General features: G+C 36.9%; 1 protein-coding gene across 1 annotated transcript in view; it reads left to right on the top strand.

Moving 5' to 3' along the window:
- The window catches only part of LOC107683929 (WD repeat-containing protein 89-like), a 3,015-nt gene extending 1,799 nt beyond the window's left edge, over nt 1–1,216 (top strand). Inside the window, exon 3 of the mRNA XM_016480006.1 lies at nt 363–1,216. Coding sequence (XP_016335492.1) covers nt 363–859 — 497 coding nt within the window. The 3' untranslated portion in view covers nt 860–1,216. The remainder of the gene's footprint in view (nt 1–362) is intronic.
- Nucleotides 1,217–13,690: the final 12,474 nt, after the last annotated feature.

The raw sequence follows: 13,690 nt of genomic DNA, 5'->3' as shown, positions 1-13,690 counted from the left end.
ACAATAAATAAAACAATGATATAAATAATATAAATTTTGTAAATGTATACATATAAACAATAATAATGATTTGTTTTATATATTCACTTTATTATGAATATAATCAAACAATAATAATACTGATAATAGTATAGAATATATAATTTTTTTAGTCTATGCTTTGTTGTTAAATATTTAATTGACTAGAAATTGCCCTTTCTAAGTACATTCACATACATAACTTTTTAAATCTTATTACTACCAATTAGCAAAAAACTGCTGAAAATGTGAGTTTCAAATTCCATTTGAATTAAAATGTTAAACATCAGCATATTTGTACTCCCCAGAACCCTAAACTGTCATTTAATTTCTTATATTAACAGGCAAAGATCTTGACCAGCTGCTTTGTCTGACCCATGATGAAGGGCTACACCTGTGGGATGTGGCTCGCCCAGACAGCGATGACACTTTGACACTTCTGAGTTTGGCTGATGCTCGACCCCTTGTCAAGCTCCCCGATGGAGCGTCGCTTGAGTACTTTGTGGGCGGTACATGGCTATCAGACGAGGAGCGTATTCTTTTAGTGGGAGGGAGTAATCATGGAGAGCTCCACCTCCTGGACTGCAGTGGGCGTGGTCTGAGGTTAATTAAATCCCTCAAAGGGGGTCATTCAGCTACAGTGAGATGCTTCCAGTGGGATGCGATCGGTCGGTCTCTGTTGACGGGCGGGGAGGATGGCCAGTTGTTGCAGTGGAAAGCGGGAGCGGAGGAAATCAGTGTGGGGAAGAAAGATTCTCTGAAAAGCATCTCCTCCATACAGCTCAAAACTAAAGCTCACAGAAAACAAGCTACACAGAAAGGCCGGTCCAAACTAGCATGATCATATGAATGGGAGAAACTCAGATTTTACTAAGAGACAGTTGACACTGAAACAAATTGGTTATTTGACAAAAATCTCAGAGAAATTGTAAAGTGCACTAAGCTACTTTGCTTTGATGCCTTTGTTTTCACAAATATAAGGATAATAGATAAAGATATGCTATATGGAGACTAAATTTGAATCTTCCGCCTTATAAGACAAAACTATCAATACGGTCTCTTTGAATTTAAATCTAGATTTAAATCTAGAAACCTCTACGTGAACACGCCTGCCAGAATAAAGTGCGGGGGACGGATTTACATTTCATTAAAATGAAATATTAAAAAAGCAGCTAACGTTCTACACACAGCAATATAAACAAAGGTGCCTGTTCTCTTTCGTTCTTGCTGTTTGATTGGGAAATATTTAGAGGGGTCATATAATGTTGCATTGCAACTTTACAGATCTTCTTTATGCACCAAGAGCTTGTAACCCTCTAAAGTGAAAGGAAAAATTTAAATCGCATCATATGACAACTTTAAAGGGCATCTGACTAAAAACTATTACTTTGAACTTTTATTATTACAGTGTTTATTTTAAAAAACGTAGAGTGCCTTAAAAATAATTATCACAACACCGATAAAACAGGCTTATTTTGATTTTCTCATCCTCCGATTTATTCTACAACAACAGTAGTGTTTACAACAGCAAAACCACCATACCCTGTAAACTCAATAATAATAATAATAATAGGCCTAATATAATTCCATTTCTAATTCCAGAGTGATTAAGAGGTGCAAAGAAAAATGTCTTTAACTTTTAAACTTAAAATGGTCTTTTCTGTTCTGTTTCTTTTTCAAAACTGCGTTAGGGCATTTGCTGCTGTATCAATACAGAAGCATCCGTTTCGATACAGGTCTCCGCAAGGCGTACAGCCCTATTAAAAGATGTGCTCCATGTGCCCCTTTTATACTTTGAGCGCCTGCCCCTCCAAAGGTCTGCACGGCCCTGAGCAAGAGGTATTTAATGCTAAAACGGCTTGCCATACCAAACAACTGTTTCTTGAAGTGCCCTTCTGCATCATCATCACGTGCCGACATGGAGGTGCCGTCATCATGCAAAGAATCTGCGCAAAGGATCATGGGAGCCGGAAGTGTCCATCAGTTTTACCCTTCGAAATCCTTCATTCCGAAGGGCCCTTTGAAGTGGCCAGTTTTGAGCACTTCGGTTTGGAACGACCCTTCAATATGGCGGCCATGATTGTTTTCACTCCGAAGTGCCATATATCCAGTTTGGAACACTGAATGATTCACCTTTTTTTAACAAATCGAAGGAGTGAATGATTCAGTGAGCCATTCATAAAGACAGTCACCTGCTTCATTTATTGAATGAATCAGCCGTTTGAATAGGGCTGGGTATCGTTCAAAAATGTTTGATATCGATACCGATACCGATACCTTGACTTCAATACCGGTTCCTGAACGATACTTTTTTCGATACCAATTTTATGAAATCAATTTTAACAAGATTACATTATCTAAAAAAAAAAACGGTTACACTTTACTTGAAGGGGTGTGCATAAGACTGACATGACACCTTCATAATCATGACATGACACCTACATAATCATGACATGACACACATCATGAATATGAAGGTTTTATATGCATGTTTATGACAACTGTCATTAAGTGTCATTCGCTCAGTTATGTAATTTTTAATGCAAAGATGACATTGTTTGAGATGTCTTTGTTATGGGCTATGGTTAGGGGTAAGGGTAGGGTTAGGTTAGGGTTAGGTCAAATAATGTCATATTTGCATTAAAAATGACATAACTGAGCGAATGACACTTAATGACAGTTGTCATAAACATGCATAAAACCTCCTTCATATTCATGACATGTCATGATTATGAAGGTGTCATGTCAGTCTTATGCACACCCCTTCAAGTCTGTCGCTTGGAGATGGTGGAAAGCCGGCTTGAAACGCAGTGGAAACGCCAGTATGACGAGGATCATTTTCATTTTAAAACATAAACGCACCAGTGTAAATGTAGCCTTACATCTAAGGGGGCTGGGACGCATTAGCACTACAGCCTCACGTGTGCGCCACATCTCTGAGTGTAACCGGTGTAAACTAGCAGGTGTGTTCGACTTGACGCGCGGACCGACTGTGCAGACCGATCAGTGTATTACTGTACCAATCTGCGCCACACCTCTTCTAGTCGAACACACCGGCTAGTGCTGCAAGCTTAAAGTATACTTCGGCCGTCCGCGTCCACATTACTTAATTTTCGTGATCAGGAGGGCTCGCGGACAGCCGTGCACCCCGTCCGCGTGCAGGCAATTTTTTGAGACCGCGCGGACGGTCAATGTCAAACACTGATCGATCTGCGCCGCACCTCTTCTAGTCGAACACACCGGCTAGTGCTGCAGGCTTAAGGCCAAAGTATACTTCGGCCGTCCGCCTCCACATTACATCATTTTCGTCATCAGGAGGGCTCGCGGACAGCCGTGCACCCCGTCCGCGTGCAGGCAATTTTTTGAGACCGCGCGGACGGTCCAACAGCGCATGCGCGAGGTGAAAGTTGAGACCGGGTATCGAGGCAGTTCGGTCGGTGCCTAAAAAGTATCGAACTCGATACCCAGCCCTACGTTTCAATGAATCGTTTGAATCAATGACTCACTCATTAAGACCGTGACTTGCCGGTGGTTTGGTTTCATATTTAAAGGAACACTCCACTATTTTTGAAAATAGGCTCATTGAGATGCTAATGGTCTGATCAGATTCAATTATCTATGCTAAGCTAAGCTAAAAGTGCTACCGCCAGACCTGCAGATCGGCTGAATGGATTCGAAAATGGTAAAACTCAACTGTTTAACTCTAGGGTAGTTGGAAAATGAGCCTATTTTCAAAAATAGTGGAGTGTTCCTTTAAAAGTATTGCATTTTTCTAACATTTCATATTTGTATGTTAAAAAAAATTAAATATTAATCTTGTAACATCATTTATGCATTTGCAATGTTACTGTGTAAATGCATTTATGGAACCTCTAATCTTCATTAAACAGTAAATACATCTAAATGGCACTTTTGATGCAGCTTCTGTGCTTCATGTCGAGCCCTGGAATAGGAAAAGTTTTTGATTGTTTTTTATCTCAAGTGCTGCAGAATTAATTCTAGGCTACAACTTCATAATCTCACATTTTTCCTGACTGAGTTTATTTAAATGCTCTTCTTTTTGACTTTTTATTCATCAAAGAATCCTGAAAAAAAGTATCACAGGTTCCAAAAAAATATTAAGCAGCACAACACTGATAATAATTTCCAGCACTAATAATAAATCAGCATTTTAAAATGATTTCTGAAGGATCATGTGACACTGAAGACTGGAGTAATGATGATGAAAATTCAGCTTTGCATCACAGGAATAAATTAAATTTAATGTATATTAAAATAGAAAAACATTATTTTACATCATATAATATTTCACAATGTTACATTTTTTCCCTGTATTTTTTTATCAAATAAATGCAGCCTTGATGAGCGTAAGAAACTCCTGTAAAAAACATAAAAAATCGCTCTGATCCCAAACTTTTTACTGGTAGTGTATAAATATTATTGTTGAATCTCATTAGTGATCTTACTGAGTGTGCTTTGAAATTCAAATGTGAGTTTAAAACAGGCTCGTTTGTCTCTGAGATTTATGAGCACATTGTCATGCACTTTTCCGAGTAGATTCTACAGTCTTCAGTATTTGATTCTCGCAGTGTAAAAAAACCCATAGACGGTCCAGCTAATGAATCTGATGTAATGTAGCTGTAGCTGTAGCTGTAGCTGTACTCAACACAAGCCACAACAGGACAGCCCTGTTCATCTGTTCGTATTCCAGCGAACGGAAACTGCTGCACCCTCAATAATATTTAACAGCGTCGCAGTTCACGTGATGTGAATTCGGAATCTGGCATCTAGCACAGGAAATGACAGATGAGAGAAACTGAGAAACTGACAATTGCGTGGTGTTTTTGGATGCTATGTGTTTTGTAAACGCCCTTAAATAAACAGTAAAGAATTACGGTTTTCAAATACATATTAATCTGAAATTGAAAGCCACCCCAAAATCCCCCAGCAAGCAGCTGACATTTGTTTATTTAAATTTTTTTGTATTAAAATGAAACCGAATTAATATATCACTACATCATTCCTAGTGCTTTTCAGTCCCCGATACAAGGTATGTCATTGCAGATTTATATAAAAACATTCTTTTAACAACAACAAACTATTAGCTTTAAATAAACTTCTAATGGGCAACAATAAATATATAATTCGACACGCTGCTTTAGGTCTAAACCCTAAATTTCATAAATTGAAAAAAATATTCACTCTAATTTATAAACTTTAACATGTCCATTTATGATGAAACATAAGGACACTAAAAAAAATAGGTTTATATTTTTCAAAAGTTTCAAAATCCAGAAGACACTGAATCGTTGGAATGAAATTGAATGAAACAGCCCTGAGCGTTCTTGTTGCGTAACCAGCCGTTCTACGTGTACGTGATGACGTAGGTGCATACACGCGCACGCTCGTCACTCATTTCCTGAAACGCATACATGAAACCGCAGCTGAGAGTAAAAGCTGCCATTTGATCCTGATGCTGTTGCGATGTGCTGATAGTTCACGCCAGGTGTGCTCTTCTTCGGAATGAGGCGATCCTCATATGGGTTGGGCTCTCATACAGGTTTAACTTCATTCCTGAAGAGATTGATTATTTCGATTCTTTTTCCCTGTCAAAATTTTCGCCATTATGAATAAAGATTTATTAGCGTTATAAATGTTTTTTTTCTATTCAGTTCATTTTTATTTGCATAGCGCTTTTCACAATACATATATATGTTTAGAGGATAGTTCCTTAATAAACTTAGTATTGCCAAAAATATTCTAGTCACGAATAGTTATATTAATTTTACAGTTATTTTACTATATTGTAATAAGGTACATAACAGCATTAAATAGTACATCAATAAGACGATAGTAAGGTGACTCTTTCCTGCTCGCACACACCTCAACCCAACTCTATTCAGGTTCTCCCGCCCATGTGTGGTGATTGACACCTACATCGACCAATCATGTTCCGAGAAATCTTCAAACCGACCAATGACGTGCCGTTGTAGGCCCGAACCTGGCCCAGCAGGCTAGAGCGCGTCCGTGTTATGTGTGCTATGGACTCATCCCAGTAATATTGACAATAGGGCGAAAAAGGGACCGATATTCCCTAATAAAACGTATTTTCTGGATTAAAATAACACATAAGCACGGTGTGTGGATATAAAGAGATACCCGGGGATGTTCGTATTTCTGCTGGATCCTTTTCTGTCGTCGGAAATTTGAGTGTTTGATGGGATTATTGCTGTGGGTTTGGCAGTTTTTAAGGCCAAAAACAGATTTTGTGTCTTTCTTTTTCTTTTTCTGCTGCTTCAAGAGGCCTTGAAGAAGGAAAGACGGTTAAAACACCCAAATCAGCTCCTCACATCGAAAACATCAAGGTAAATTTAATATTTTAAGGTTTTTATTTGGCTTGTCCTGCTCAAGTTTAGATCCGGCTCGTTTTAGTGTTTCATATACTTACCAGAGTACTGTGTCAAATAAATGAACTTTAGGTCCAAGAACACTTTTTATACAGGGGTTGTGTAGTATTTGTGTACCGAAAGGGGAAAAAAAATTAAAAACGTAACCATACTTTTAATGTTTTTCACACATTGTCCGACCATTTGAATGGGTGGATAAATGAACATCCACGAAGAAAGCTTGTTCTTCATCTGTTTTTGTTTTATTGGTGATCTGGAATGCAGTAGGTCTTTGTCAGCTGCTTGTGTGTGTGTGTGTAAGTGTGTTTAGGACCATCAGGAGATCATGAAACTGCATCATCCGCACTCATGTGGACCTTAGAATTTCAGAGGTTTCCGCATTTTTTTCTATCCGTTTAGAAGGAACCACAGTGCCAAATTGCTCTTATGCGTCTCCAGACTCTGCCTGTTCATTATGGACTAACCCACCAAATGCAAGCAGTTCTGATCATTACTTCACTAGTCTGTGCCAACTTCTTGCTTTGGCTCAGTGGCACCGTGCCTCTGTGCCCTGGTTCCATGGTCTGGTTCACTTCAGCTGCCTGGCAGTTTGGCAGTTGCAATATCTCATCACCAACAACAACACATTCATCTCACGAGTGGATTACAGTTGGACTGGTTGTTTTGGGTGACCTTCAGTCAAAACCAATGGGAAAGGTTATCTCTAAATACCTGGTTATGGAGATTAGGGCCAGGGCATCAGTGTTTTGGATTAACGGCTGGGCATGAGTGTTTCCTAGATTGTGGTTGCCGGATTCACTTCTTTGTCAGGCAATCCAGTGGATAAGCCCTGGGATGTTTTTTATACCTGCAGATCTTTATACAGAGCTGGATCGCAGAACAACATGGACATCTGGGATTATCTCTCGCTATTTTATAAACTATCTCAGTTTCACTGCAGTAGAGATTGCATGATTCTGTCTATCTATCTATCTATCTGTCTGTCTGTCTGTCTGTCTATTTTGTAGACAAAAATATGAAAATTATTTTTTGCTAGCGTTAACATGGGTTGAGTAAAGGTTGTCATTTTTCATATTTTGCAGAAGTCTGTAGTATATGTGTCTTGGTCTCACACAGAAATCTTGCTGTGAATGTCAAACCAGGGTGAACTTTACAACAGGACAGGAAGGAACATGGATCTTTTTCCTATTCTCACCTCATCAGTCTTATGTCCTGGTCCTATTTCACCCCAAATTGAAAATAATATTACATTTCTTTGCATAATTAAAATATGCATTATTTTCATGTCAATTAAGTTAAATTAAGATTAGTTTCTCATTAATATAATTGTGTGTGTGTATATATTACAGTAAAAAAGTTAATATACATTTTACATATTGGTATTTGGTGCATTTGTTAATTTAATTAAATCACTGATTTATTTAAATGCAGCAAATACTACCAGCATGTACATATAAATATAATTATTTATAGTTTATACAAGTTTTTAAAAATCATTTATATCTTTTTTTTTGTATTATTATAATGAGATTTATGGTGTAAATGTGCTTTAACATTTTATGAAAATAATGTAAAAAAAATCTTATTAGTCCTAAAATAGGTTTTGTTTTTCTTGTATCAAATTATATACATTTTTGTATTTCTTTATGTTGATTTTGGGGCGAAATGTGAAGCTTTGGGGCATTCTCAGAGTCTTAACCACAATGACTGCTTGTGTTTATTGATTTCTGCTGACCTTATGTGTTCATCAATGTTCTCTTGTGTGATTGTTGGTTGCATTCATTGTTCTTGTACATGAGAGAGAAGGTTTATTCTTTTTACAGGTAGCGATACTGCCAGGCCTGTTGTTTCTGAGAACTGGAGAAGTGGCTGAGAAAAGGGATGATATTGTTTGTGGTTGGCTGCACAGTGCAGCATTATGGGATGTCATCAATAGACGTTGGCAGCATCTCACTCGTTTGATGTCTGCTAATTTAAATCTCTCGGACTGCAATATCAAAGTGCTCCGAATAGTCAGATTAAAGACCACACCGGCTTCGAACCGTCCAGTTCATATAATCAGTAGAATTTTACTTTTCTATGCAAATTCACTTGTGTCTGCTTAGAGATTTTGTATTCAAAAGATATAAAATAACTGAGTTCAGTTCTAAATATATATGATTTGAGCTTCTTAAGTGCCACTAGCATGACCAGAGGAAAAGTTTAGGTGGTCTTTCTCTCTTTCTCTGCTTCCCTGGCCTGTTTACTTCCTGTTAAACTTTTCTCTGCTCCTCCCTTTCTAAAGGGGCATTCACAATGACACTGATTAAATCGCTGGAGGTCATAGAGTCTCTGTGGTCACTAGTTCCAACTTGACTGTCACATTTAACTGTAACACTTTGCCAATGATTGCTATCACTCATGATGTCAGAAATCGCCAACTTGAAAACAAAGTTAAAATTGAATTATTTGCTTTCATTCAAAAGACTTTCTTTTTTTCTTATACTTCTGTCTTAATTCCCAAATGCATCTGGTTTCTAATGCAGGGCAGTAATTCTGTGTGTTTATCTACTTTAATATCATGCATCAGGGCTCCAGACAAAAAAATCGAGTAAGGAGCATTGGCTCCTATAAGAAAAAACTTAGGCGCCAAATTATTTTTTTACGTGCCACAGAATAAACGTGTTTTATTATATATATATATATATTTTTTTTTTTTTACATTTTAACATTTAAATCATACTGTCATGTGTTTGTCTCATCTTTTCTTGACTTTTTCAGCATTTGAATCCATCTTGTAGATGACATGGGAACTAAGGTTCTCTTAAAATGAGAACTAAATGTCTTTTCCAACTTGAAATTTACAGTCACAAAGAATTTACCCAGCACTGGGTTGTATTTAACCCAGCATTTTTTTGAGTGCAGCATAGACCAAGATCTTGTTAAGAAGCAGCCATATTAGTGATTATTATAAACGAGAATTGTTAACGATATTGCAGTTGTACTGTAGGCTCATAAAATTAGCCTACCTTTTGATGTTGATTCATGTTCATTTCGTACTAGTAGAGAAAGTTATAATGGGTTCACTTGCTGCTTGAACTGAGGCACTAAAGCGATCGCGCCTGTCGCATTAAAGAGCGCCAAAACTGTATTTATTGTTAATTTCGTTATGAATTTGACTTTTAAAGCTGATACTTTATTAAAAAGTAACAGCACAAAGTTTTTTGCGATTACTGGATGGCAAGTGCTCTACAAATAGGCTAATATGAAGTTCGCGCATTAACAGAACACCGCATATAGACTAATATCTTGATAGGAAGCCATATTAGTAATGATGATAAACAATAATTGTTAATAATATTGACAGTATCCACACAGCTGACGGCTTTACCTGTTGTAGTTTGTTCAAGTTGTGCACGAAATAGACACTGCTTTTGTGCACTTTTACTTGCGCGTCTCCGTCATTTCGTTCTCTCTCACGCTGCACAACTGAGCTGCATTTAGCAGGTGTGCGGCAGAGATGAGGACTTTTTGAAACTAGCTGACTGATGAGCTTATGGACACCGAATGGTTATTCTGAGGTAAATGTATATTAAATTGCAATGTTTACAAGCTTTACACGTTTTCTGCAATTTGGAATACTGAATGAGCTTTTACATGAGACATTTCAGTATTTAGCAGGTGTGCGGCAGAGATGAGGACTTTTTGAAACTTTTTCCACTAAAACTTTGATGCGCATCGTCTCAGTTTAATACGTGAACATAACAAAAACAATGAATGAGCAAAACAATCAGGAAAAAAGGCATTACATGCTAAATTAATATGTAACTAGTCGTAACATGTAAATATATATAGTCGGACTCGCCAGTGGCGCGACCTCAGCAAAAACTTCACTCGCAAATTAATATTTTTGGTCACAAATGCGACCGTTTTAGTCGCAGTCTGGAGCCCTGCTATAGCATTACATAACAAGCAAACACACTTTCAAAGTCAAGCATCTTTGTCAAGCATGAATCCATGAAAAATATTAAGCAGCAAAACTGTTTTCAACTTTGATAATTATAAGAAATATTTCATGAGCTGCAAATCAGCATATTAGGGCCATGTGACACTGAAGCCTGGAGTAATGATGCTGAAAATTCGGCTTTGCATCATAGGAATAAATTACGTCTTAAAATATAAGCAAATAAAAAATAGTTTTTTAACTATAATAATATAATATTAGAATTATATAACATTATTACAGTCTATAGTAGTAAAGAGAAAGATATAATGGGTTCACTTGCCGCTTGAACTGAGGCACTAAAGCGATCGCGCCTGCCGTGAAGAGCGCCAAAAACAAAACTGTATGTATTGTTTGAATTTCGTTATGAATTTGGAATCTTTTTAAAGCTGATACTTTGCTTATTAAAAAGTAACAAAGCACAAAGCTTTTTGCGATTACTGGACGGCAAGTGCGCTTCAAATATTGAAGTTCACGCATTAACAGAACACACACTCTAAAAAATGCTGGGTTAAATACAATAGAGTTTTTTTTGTTTTGTTTGTTTCGCTTATGGATTTGTTTCCATGCTGTTTTATCTTTCATTGCAGTTTTCATTCCTGCCTTTATTTACATCTCTGCCTAGATTTTCATTTTACCACCACATTTCCTTCCTATAGCCATTTGTGGTTTGAACTTTGTTTTATTACAGTTCTGAATCGCAAACATCCTTGCACAAAGGCATTAAAAGAGGTCTGGATTTAGTGCTGTTTATACTGGTCCTACAAAACAGCTTAATGCACAGACATAATGAACATATACACTAGGGCTGTCAAATTTTTTTTCGAATTTCGAATATTCGTCGAATTTAAAATAAAAATCCACATTTTTAGGTGTGTGTCAGACAGCCTTATCAGCAGGGCACGAGATGACGATGTAGGTGGTGTCACTGCATTATAATATTTTTGTCAGCCTATCCAGTTAAACCCACTAGATGCGGTGCTGCTGCGTTGTTCATTAAAAATATTGCGGAAAAAGATAACTAATGCAGAGATCTTGTTTACGTCAAAACAAAAAATAAACTTTTTATTTTCTATTTCTATTCAGTTATTTAAATCATATTTCTGTATTCAAAATTGCATATTTAAAACATTAATATCCACATATGAATTTATTAATTTAATTGCACTCATGCTACCTCTGAGCCTCATTAAATATCTGAAAATGTACCTTTTGTGAAGAACACTTTTGTGTTCTTCTGTGCCACCTCTGTAGTACAAATTAATTTATTAATGCTAATTTCATATGATTGTTAACTTATTTGTCTTATTCTACTTATTATATTGCAGGGGTTAAAGCAAAAAAAAATATTTTGACTGAAAAATTTTCTTCGACCAAACCCCATTCCTCAGCCATACCTGACACCCACCCAGTTTAAGAGCAGTTTTTTTCTTCTTGTAATTAGGAGCGCTAAAAATGAAAATTCTGTCATGAATTACTCACCCTCGTGTTGTTCTATAGTAGTAGTAGTCTATACTACTTTACAGTAGAATAAGGATACAGTTTTTCTGTAAATTTAAAGCATTTTCCTGAGGTGAACAGTAGGGCTGAACGATTAATTGCATTTGCGATAATATCGCGATATGAGAAAACACGATTTTTCAATCGCAGAGGCTGCGATTACACTCGGTCACGTGACACGCGAGAGTGAAGAGTTGTGAAAGGGAAGAGAAAAGCCATAGATGAAGTCGCACAGACCCAGGCAGGTGTTGGTCATTTAAAAGCTAAATGCTGAAAATATGACGAGGGATATCTTGCTCTCGGCTTCACTCACCGTGTCTATACCAGACGCTACAGTTGTCGCGTCGCGCCGCAACAGCTCTACACTGGACTTGGCAAAGCAACCGCTGCAAATCATTTTCAGTTTGTGTCAGTACGTCATAAATAGAACAAGGCATCAGTTTAATGTCGCGCTGCATCCAGTGTACACAGCGTCACTGATTATAATGGTTCTACTGTATTTTGCCGCTTGCGTCCGGTGTAGACACGGTGTTTAATGTCGTTGGTGAGGAGGAAAGCCTGTGTGTGTCCTATGCCTTAGCGGACAGCATGAAACCCACAAAAAATAAATAACAGAGAGAGAATAATAATAACAGTTATTCTCTCTATGCTATTTTTCAATGTTTCAAGTGATGCAGGTGTTTTTTTCCCTGTAGGTTTTTTTTTAATTAAAAAAGCATTAATAAGATGCGCGTTAAATATCGCATGCGATTAATCGTGCAGCCCTATTACTGACTTTCATATTAATGTTTACACCAGGCTATTTAAACAGGGAAGTTCAACAAATCAGTCAATATACTGTGATTGTAGTTGTTAAATAAAAATGTAATTCATATCAATTCATGCATCACCTAATTTCATCGTAACATATAGGCCTGGCCTACAGAAAAGAACATTTATGTTTAATCTATCTATAATAGTGTGTTGGTCATACTATACAATGATTTATAGCTTGTCTTTGTTGAATAATACAGAACATAAAGAGCTTTAAAAAATAATTGCATATTAAATCGCAATATTGGTAAAAAAAAATCGCAATTAGATTATTTTCCAAAATCGTTCAGCCCTAGTGAACAGTACTCGTTCAATAGTTATATTTATTGTGCAAATAAACGCATTCCTTGTGTTTTGTTTGTGTGTTTGTAAATGGAAGGCCAAGTTGATTGCATTGCATTGTGTGGATATACTATTTCTCTTTGGTTGTGTCCTCTAATTACACTACCGTTCAAAGGTTTGTGGTCTGTATGTTTTTGAAAGAAATCTCTAGCTCACCAATGCTGCATTTATTTGATCAGAAGTACAAAAACGGTCATACTGTGAAGAATTATTGCAAATTAAAATAAGTTTTGGCAAATATGCACAGTACACATGCTGCACATCGCACAAATAGTAAATATGGTAGTTGGCAATTTGAAACATAGCCAGTTTTGCTTATGCATCATGGCTCTGTAAAACATTTCAGTAAAATGTCAGATAGGAGAGTACATCTTGACTTGTCTATGCTTGTTTAGGATGATGACTTGTACTCTTTAAGAAGTGCAGATCTGAGATATTTTTTCTGCTATTTGCTAGTAAACATTATGCAAATACTGTGGATTCAATAGTATTATAAATATGTTTTTCTGTTATTTACTGAATCACTCTCAGTTGTTGTTGGAGACTCCGAGACCTTCACGTTAAAACAAACAGATGCAGAGTCATATCCAATGTTTTGTCACCCTAAAGCTTGCCTGAGAATTGTGGT

The sequence above is a fragment of the Sinocyclocheilus anshuiensis genome, unplaced genomic scaffold (genome assembly GCF_001515605.1).
Source record: "Sinocyclocheilus anshuiensis isolate Anshui unplaced genomic scaffold, SAMN03320099.WGS_v1.1 scaffold413, whole genome shotgun sequence".
Classification (NCBI taxonomy): Eukaryota; Metazoa; Chordata; class Actinopteri; order Cypriniformes; family Cyprinidae; genus Sinocyclocheilus; species Sinocyclocheilus anshuiensis.
This window is presented reverse-complemented; position numbering and strand designations above follow the sequence as displayed.